Source organism: Lepeophtheirus salmonis, chromosome 3, assembly GCF_016086655.4.
Source record: "Lepeophtheirus salmonis chromosome 3, UVic_Lsal_1.4, whole genome shotgun sequence".
NCBI lineage: Eukaryota > Metazoa > Arthropoda > Copepoda > Siphonostomatoida > Caligidae > Lepeophtheirus > Lepeophtheirus salmonis.
In genome coordinates this window covers 22,195,209-22,204,152 of record NC_052133.2, presented here as the reverse complement: position 1 = coordinate 22,204,152, position 8,944 = coordinate 22,195,209, and the positions used below count along the sequence as shown (strand labels likewise).

The 8,944-nt window shown below is 29.4% G+C and overlaps 2 protein-coding genes across 3 annotated transcripts; one reads left to right on the top strand and one right to left on the bottom strand.

Annotated features, from left to right (window-relative positions):
- Positions 1 to 3,232: 3,232 nt before the first annotated feature.
- On the top strand, positions 3,233 to 5,606 carry LOC121114653 (transmembrane protein 164-like; the record flags this gene model as incomplete). The annotated part of the gene is given in 3 exon segments (XM_040708686.2): positions 3,233 to 3,620; positions 3,681 to 3,757; positions 3,759 to 5,606. Coding segments are annotated over 3 exon segments (852 nt in total), but the record flags the coding sequence as incomplete, so codon positions are not given.
- LOC121114652 (actin-like protein 6B) lies at positions 5,449 to 8,718 on the bottom strand. Of its 2 annotated transcripts, none has more exons than XM_040708685.1 (4): positions 8,694 to 8,718; positions 6,893 to 7,095; positions 5,975 to 6,830; positions 5,449 to 5,917 (listed from the first exon to the last, which is right to left on the bottom strand). In XM_040708685.1, exons 1-4 carry the CDS (start codon positions 8,701 to 8,703, stop codon positions 5,628 to 5,630), a joined length of 1,359 nt encoding a protein of 452 aa, XP_040564619.1. In that variant the 5' UTR covers positions 8,704 to 8,718; the 3' UTR covers positions 5,449 to 5,627. The 2 variants fall into 2 exon arrangements, with proteins under 2 accessions (XP_040564619.1, XP_040564618.1); XM_040708684.1 differs by lacking the exon at positions 8,694 to 8,718 and adding an exon at positions 7,399 to 7,450.
- Between the last annotated feature and the right edge of the window lie 226 nt (positions 8,719 to 8,944).

Here is an 8,944-nt window from a genome sequence, read left to right as displayed (position 1 = left end):
TGGTATAGTATCTTAGGATTCTTGGAGGTGCCGTCGTAATCTTGATGGCATCTGCGGGCACAGCAATTTCCTCTCATCACCTTAAACTTAATAGTCACGATCGGAATCCTGAAGCTATAAGTATCTTTCACTAATGTAATAAATGAATTTTAAAAAGAAGCCGTGTCTTGGAGCCGGCACGCTTTTTTATTCATCTGCATGTAGTTTAAATAGCTCGAGATGTCCATGGCTTTACCAAAGGGTAGCTGTAGACTTGGCTTTACCATAAAATACAAGAGTTATCTATTATTTATTATCAGTTATTAATTAATAATTATCATTGTATGGATTTACACAAGGAGTACACTCCCTGATTTACATTACCCTAGGCTGCTGGCTCCAACTGGCAGTCCAAGGCTGAATTACAGCTTCTTTTAAATTCACCAAACCTGTGGACGCGTGTATTTCTTAGTAGAAGGAAAGAGGGAGAGAAGAAGAGAGTTGGAACCAGGGCTGCGGAGTCGTTATATATAACGCCCGACTCCGACTCAACACACATTATTATTTTTAAATAATATGTTTTATAGCCAATATAACTACTATTGAGTCATTTAAGTCTATATACTTTAAATATAGATTTAGTTTATAGCTATAGCCTTTAGGTAGTTATTAATCATGACTCATCAGCTCCTGACTTTTGAGTGACCAAAGAGAAATAAACACAACAAAAATAAATAATTGATATGACGTAACGTAAATAAATCTTATGTAGCATACATAAGTTATGTTACATAATTATGAGGCTTTTTCGCTTCTTTTCCATCTAATGGCAGCGCTTATGATTATGAGTTATACTGCCCTGTTATTTCTCGTGAATTAGGGAATACAAATATGTCATTTTATGTATAAATTTACCTTATGTATGTAAAATGGTTCCTTTAATTTTTGAAAACTGTTGCAACATGAGTTGAATTATTATCCAAGATAGTTTAAATACCTTGTTATTATCAATGTATTGTATGTTGTCGTGGGTGTTAATAATGATATCCTCTTTTTTAGTAGCGATGTTGTAATTAAAGTACAAGTATATAAAGTGTATGTATGTATATAAATCTTAGTGTAGCAGCTAGGTCGTCTCCAGGTACAAAAATATTCAGGAAGGATATTAAAAAAAATATGGTTCAGATGGACAGATATTTGGCAATAAAAATCGACAATTAGTTCAAGAGGCTTATTTAAATTTGCATGAATGGTAAGTATTTGGTGTCATAAATTTCTTATTTTGTCATTTCATAATTTTTATTGATACATTAATTAATATTATTATACCTTCTTTTATAAACTATCTGTCATGATTCAAGAGTCATTATGCAACTACACGAATAAGCTGATTTGTGATGTGTTCTTGCTAAAGTTGCTAATGAGGAAAGCTTTCCGAAAGTTCCCATGGAAACTTTGATTCGGGAATTTTCAAATAAGTAGGTTATGTGATTATGAAATGCTCCGTATCTATTTAAAGCCAGGACAATACTTAGGATTTTTTTCCGACTATTAGATACTGTGATTCTTACTACACTGAAGATTCCTTCTCTTTCGACCTCCATTTCCTCTATCACAAATACATCTTAATATCCATAATTATAGAAAAAGATTAATTTTCTTATTATACTTATTTTAATTATAACTTCAGCCCAATAAATCTGTTATTTGTGCGCTGCCTCTGTGCATACACCTTAGGGGCTGCGAAAGAGGGGAGGAAGGGTCTTAACTTTTTCAGTTAAATATTTAGATAGTAGCGGGTTATCAGGGACAGTAGGAATAATATTCCACCCCACTTACTTTTTTATAAATATTTATATTGTAAAGAACAAAATTTATTTTATGGGTCAGTTATGAATTTTCCTTCACATGACTGTACCAAAATTATTTTTTACAGAATACATAGATTTTTAATTTCACACAAAGTATAGCCAGTTTTAAACCATTTTCTAACGAACTTCCGAAATTAATGCCCAAACATCTTTATTTGTTATTTTCGGTAGCTACAGGTTTTTAACTAAATTCTAAATATATCTGTTCATATTTGAGATTGAGATGACTAATAACAATAAGTACACATAGAATATAAGAGCCAATAACGCAGTATATTCAATTATATTCAACAATGCAACTATTTTGTAACATTTTTGATATCTTGTCGATGATTTTTTTTTTTTATGTACTAATATGTTAAAAAAAATGTCTCCAGCCTTCAACATTAAAAATTCCAAGTTTAACACTTTTTTTAGTCAAAAATTCCAATTATTTCCCGTTAATTCTCCAAAATTCCCATGTAAAGTTTTCATGTTTGAAAATTCCCGGAATTTTGCAACCCTAGTCCATACTATAAAATTTTAGATCTAGTAATTTCTAGATTTTTTACGTAATCCGTCTTCTCTATTCCTGGTGCAAGACATTATTGACCAATGCATTAAACTTAAATATATATGTCTCTGCGAGACATATTTAACTATTTTTATTATTTATTTATGATCAACTAACGAGTTATCCAAAAATACCTTCTAAGATATTGAGTTATACATTTTGTACTATAAAAACTCAAAGTTAAAGTGAATTCTAAATATTAAGAATAAATGTATATTTACATGAGATGAATTTTCTCTCTCTGCTGTAACCTGCTTAGTTTATCATCAACATTATGTTTTTGATGAACAGAAAACCGTTTATTCTTCCAGGTTGTTAGGGAAATATGCGTTCCTCATTATATCATTTTGGGCGTAGACTTTTAAGTTTCCAAATTTAATTTACTTTCCTGGAATTGAATATTGACGTTTATTATTTTGTATTCCGTTTTTATTTAAAGTTAATGTTAAGTTATTCACTCATTAACTGTATTCATTGACACTTTGGGATTAGTGGTTACTCAGATAATATTTGTTTTTTATTTTTATTGTGTAACACAGTAACATAGCCTATCTACTAACTAGGGATATCCCTATTTTATTATGTATATATATATTATTTTTTTTTAATATCATAAAATAAAATTAACTTCCTATTATGAATTAAGAAGTGTTGGATATTAATGACACGAGTAATATTTTTGATAGGTGTTTTTATATAATCTTAACACCTGATAGGAAAAAATTAACAAATGTTATTAATATTTATTTTCAATGTTTATAGAGTTTATTGTTGTGGATGAGTATAATTTTCTTAATTATGGATTTCTTATTAATTGTATATATCTTTATATATTAGAGTATGGAAAAAGCTTGATATGAACACTATCGTTCAGTTGATAGTTGACATCAGTGTCGGAGGAATAAACAAAAGTGATATATCAGAAGGGGGATCCATCTGCTGGCATCATGTCCCTCTATCACATCGTTTTAAGGAAACACTTTTTGGAATTACGTTAGGTGTTATTTTTCTTCTTTATGGCTTTTTGAGACACTCTCCACCGAAGTCACATTCCAATATTAAGAATGCCTATCTCAAATGGGTGACATTTACTCTGTATGTTATCTTCATCGTAGAGATAGGTTATAAAATTGTATCGAAACAAGTCATATTCCTATGGATGCCATGCCATCTCATCACTATATGTCAAATTTATCTTTTAACTTCACTTTTGCTAGGTAATTTTAGAGTTGTTTCATATCGATCGATAATTAGTTATTATTATTTTCGCATTTAAGGAAAAGAAACTTTGTATAATGAATATATATTTCGTATTATGCTTCATTTTCTACATGGACCTTTTACGGCCTTACTTTTTCCCTGTAACAGATTGTCTTCGCTTGCCATATGAAGTAGAAGTCTATTGGATTCAACATTTTTTCATTCTTTGTTTGACTCCTCTTTATCTCATGAAGTACCACTTCAATTTGTCTAATCCCGGTGAATTTTCCTGGTCTTGGTCCTATTTAAGTTATGGCATATGGATGCTAATACATTGGATAATACTTCATGGAATATCCTTAATTACTAGTGCTAACGTAGGATCTATGTTATGCCCAGCGAGTTCAGACCCATTTGCTGGGAAGCATTATAGACTTTACGGCATTTGTCACCAGTTATTTTGTATTATTTTAATAGGACAAATTTGGTCCTGCATTGAGTCATATTTTTTACGTCCTTTTACAATACAAAAATTTGAATGAAATTTATCAATTCTACATTTGCTTTTGAAAATTTACCGATTTAATTTGAATTATTTATTTAGTAATCTGTTATACTACATATTGAACAAATTTTTATTGCTTTGTTCACGATTGAGGTAAGTATTCAATTATAATCTTAATATATTGTTATATTTAGATACTACTTAGTAATATTCTAGAATATTTGTAATCCTATAAACCATTTTAACTACTAGAAACAATGCTATTTTTGTTTTTTATAGGCTTAATTATGAAATAAATTATATCTTAGCCAAAAGAAAAAATAAACAAGATCTTAAAAGACATATTATAAAGAGTGCATATTTTAATAAATTAAGTATTAATATTTTCAAAGTTTAATGGCTCAAATGTCAGAATTGAATTAAGCTACATATCCAAAATTTCAAATCTGAACTTTATATTATAATATAAGAAACTTAAAAAGTCCATATTGTTAGACGAAGATAATTCAAATATCTCAAGTAATAATTAATTATAGTTACAAACAATCGAGTAAAAGCAATACATACATTGTTTTGGTTTCTTTTAAAAAGTTATTTACATGCAATATTATTTTTTGAAGTAAATTTCATGACAATGTCAGTTTTTTAAGCTTAACATTTTTCAATCCCAAGGTGCAAATTGACTTCTTTAAAGTAAATAACCATTGTGAAAAGAGTATAAAAATTTAAAAAATCTTTTTATTTGTGACATCCAAATTCAATCAAATTTTTTGAACCAAAATGTAATTGAAAAGCAACCTCCGTCATATAATATAATCGAATTATAGTAATAATAAAGTGATATCTTTAATCTAATCCGTAATTGAAAAAAAATAAAATATTTTTCTTCCGATATCCAAATTAATCAAACATGATTTTGCAGATTTATAAAATTTAAATAGCCTCGAGAATGTAGTAATTAGATTACAAACCAGATTTCGTTTATAATTCGAGTGGAACCCACCTGCTGCTTGTACTGTAGTGCCTGAACCATAGCACTACATTAATACCTTATTTTAATAAATTATAATTTGTAAGATTAAATTTTTCAAAAACCTGAATTATTTCTACTTTAATGAATTTTTCCATGTTTTTATTTTTTACCATTTTGAGTCAGATAGAACTTATTCATTGTACATGTATAACTTTCTGTAAAATTTGTCAAAAGTTTTTAACTACTGAAACGAAAATGCACTCAAATATGTACATCAAATTAGTCATCTAACATAAGTTATTAATATTTAGGACATCAAATTGGTGATCTATCAAAAGTTTTCAGTATTTACGAGAACCATATGGAGTTTAAGTAATACGAACAATGAGTGTTATTATTTCTTTTAAAAGTTATTTACTTACAATAAGAGATTTATAGGATTATCTTTTAAAATGTTTCTTTTAGTGTATATTGTTATAATATAGGTAGTTAATGTGGATAAAATACACAATCATATAAAAATGATTTTATTACTAATAGTCAATTCTAGGGGCATTTACGATCCACCTGTACTTTTCCTGATTCCTGATATTCAGCTTTTGAAATCCACATTTGCTGAAAAGACCCAAGAGAGGCTAGAATTGAGCCTCCAATCCAAGATCCATACCGTCTTTCTTGATTTCCGTTCGCTGAAATAAGTTTTAATCTCATATTAGTTGGTGTCTTTTGAGACAAGTCTCGGTTAAGACGATCCGTGAATCCAGACAAAAGAGAGTTGCCTCCTGTGACAATAACAGATCCGTACAACGCAGGTCTTAAGTCGATATCGCACATACCTAATTGTAACAGGAATGAGTAAACATCTAAAATAAAGAGATCGAACATAACCTTACCAACTGATGTGGTGACTACATGGGCAGGGCTCAGCATAGATGCAGCTTGAGGAGCTCTAATAATAGAGGGGTCAAAAAGGGCTTCAGGGATTTTAAATCTTTCAGACTCATATTCGTCGTTATATCCATTGGGGAATTCATAACTTTGATGAGGAATAGTTGAAATCGTTTCTTCGTCATATGAGCAATCAGATACTTGTAAGACGGAGGTTTGGAAATCTTGTATTACATTTCTACACATATAATTGTGCCAAGACATAGTAACGTCCGGAATATTCTTTTTTTTCGTCCATTTAGGAGGATCTCCCTCTTTTACTTCTTCTTTACTAGCAATAATGTATGGTGGAATTATTTCTACATTACGTTCATCAAGAAATTGTTTGCACTGAGACGTAAGAAAATCTCCTGCAAGAGGGGATTTAACAATAGCTTGTTGTAAAACGTATCCATCATGAACAGGGATCGCTGAAGTATGTGTTGCTCCTGAATCAAGAACCAGTCCACTTGATCTCCCATTTGCAAAAGCAGCTAAAATAGCATTTTTTGCGAGGAAAAATGCAGGAATGTTATATTTCTCAAACATGATTTCAGTGAGTTTTTCTCTTCTTGCTTTTTGATTCCAAGGAGCCTCTGAAAAAAGAACTGGATGTTCTTCAGCTTTTGATTTTATAATTTGAGAGTAGGAATAATTCATAAGCTCCTCAAACACCTCCCAATTGTCTATCATTCCATCTTTCATGAACGTACTGATTTCCATTCCCTTCTTGGGATAGTGAAGACTGCAGGTATCAATATAATATCGCAGTTTCCCATTTTTACCAGTATTCAATCTAGGTTTCGTGTCGGTTCCATCGATCTAAAAATGAAATCAATTGAACCCGTCCGAATGATAAAGAATCCTTCATAATAATAACTTACTTCCATGGACTCTTGAGATACTTCTTTTTCATGCTCCGGAGCAACACCAACGAAAGAAGGGATTTCTGCCTTCGGACAATCCTCTCCAGCATAACCAACTCGAAAAGAGAAGTGACCAGGGTCGAAAACCAATGCTCCTACTTCGTCTCCACCATATACTCCGCCAGACATTCCGTTATCAAAGGTTTCTACGACCAAAGAGACTGAAAGTTTAAAACAATTAATCACCGGTTGAAACAATTTCAATAATACAAAAAAATAAACAAGAAAGAAAATATATAATAACAATAAACGCGCCTATAGCGAGTGATTACACCGTATAGCTGAAAATAGCTATTATAGTTTTTTTTCTTTATTAAAAAAAAAAATACATTTCAGAGCGTTATCACGTGATGTTATATATAGAGAGTAAAATAAATATCTAAAATAAATGTAATGACTGTGAGTTCCATAGAGTAGGTAGGTTACAAACCTAGAGGGAGTCACAATAAAATTGTTATACATACTTTTAGTGGTTTTTCTAAGAAAAAAAAAAATGTGCATTTCTTTTGTCGCTAATTACTCTGCGAAATTTAATTTTTTTTTTCGGATAACTATTCTTCATGAACTAAGCTACAACTCTGTGTGGATTATTATTCTTTTTCAATATCTCTAACACATTAAAAATCAACTTTTTTAAAAGTTAATTTTCGTCACCTTTCTGAGATCTCCAGTTACTTAATTTAAAGTATTCCTTGATGAGTTATATAAATTTCGGGAGTGGTACATGCTATAATTGCGCAACATCATCTGTGTTATAATTAACATTTTAAGAAAGAAAGAGGGAGATTCATAGTCGACATGAACAATTAATTTATTTTTATAATTAATAATCGTTCCCTTTTTATTCATAAGTCATGTAGTATAACGCTTATGTCCACTAAAACATCTTAATTTCAATATTTTTTTATTTAAATTAACACTAAGAAGTATTATTTATAACTATGCATGATATATAATTAATCTTCAATAAAGACTTACATATAATCCCAGTACAATAAATTGATAAAATAATGAATTTTAGTTGATTAATTTACATGATGAACTTAAAGACCATTTTTTGAATGAGTATCTCATGATGTTATAATAAATATCTCAAGGGATTTTCGGAGAAATCCTTAATTACATGCGGTGAAATAGAGTCTTGGGTGTAAAAATTAAATATTAAAATATATTAATTATGTTTTGCAGTGATAATGCATTCGTCGAGTAACTCATTGATCCTCCACATATTTTAATTACGTCGAGTACAAACTACAAAGTTGCATTGTCTACGTTATCTCTAATCTTGGCGCAAGAGTAATGGATAGATTAAAACAAATATATATATAAAATGTTATTTAGTTAATACATTATTTAAACATAGAAAATCTTAAAATTGTATATCAAATCTTATCAAAATGCTTATATAAAATTTATACTTCATACTCGAAGAGATGTAGGAATTTGATAAAAATTAAGATTAATAAAGGAGACAGAGCGTAGTAAATCCATTTTTTACTACCCATCGTTAAAATATATGATACTCCATCGTATTTATTATCACGCAAGACTTAATTAACCTATTAAATATTAACTTTTTATATTATTTACTCTATTTAAAAGTTGAAATAATTATTATTTTTCTAATGAAACATTATGATAATTTGGTGGCGATACACAAATAACGAGGGACTATTATGTATTAAAGAATAACATAAATTAAAATTACCCAAATTGACTACGAATTATTATTTCTTTAATAAAATGTCATTTACCCTACCGTTATACATTTATTGTTGGTTCCATTCCAGATACTTATAGATAGAAATCATTGATCTATATTGTTAAGATTATCTTGTTTATTATAAAACATTTAAAAATATAAGCTTATATCGATAATTACTTTGCGAATTATATACTTTTTTTAAATTTGTTTTCCAGTTGAATATTATTCATATTGTAAAAAAAAAATAAAAAAATAGTAGGTAAGATTTTAAGGACTGTCAACTGTGCGCTTAAAAAAAAACAGAA

What these genes read in the sequence shown, in the direction of transcription:
- LOC121114652 (XM_040708684.1), bottom strand. Translation starts at nt 7,435, where the DNA reads ATGCACATTTTTTTTTTTCTTAGAAAAACCACTAAAA. An exon ending in TCTTAGAAAAACCACTAAAA is followed by an intron (nt 7,096 to 7,398) that starts GTATGTATAACA and finishes TTAAACTTTCAG; the next exon opens with TCTCTTTGGTCGTAGAAACC. An exon ending in TATCTCAAGAGTCCATGGAA is followed by an intron (nt 6,831 to 6,892) that starts GTAAGTTATTAT and finishes TTTCATTTTTAG; the next exon opens with ATCGATGGAACCGACACGAA.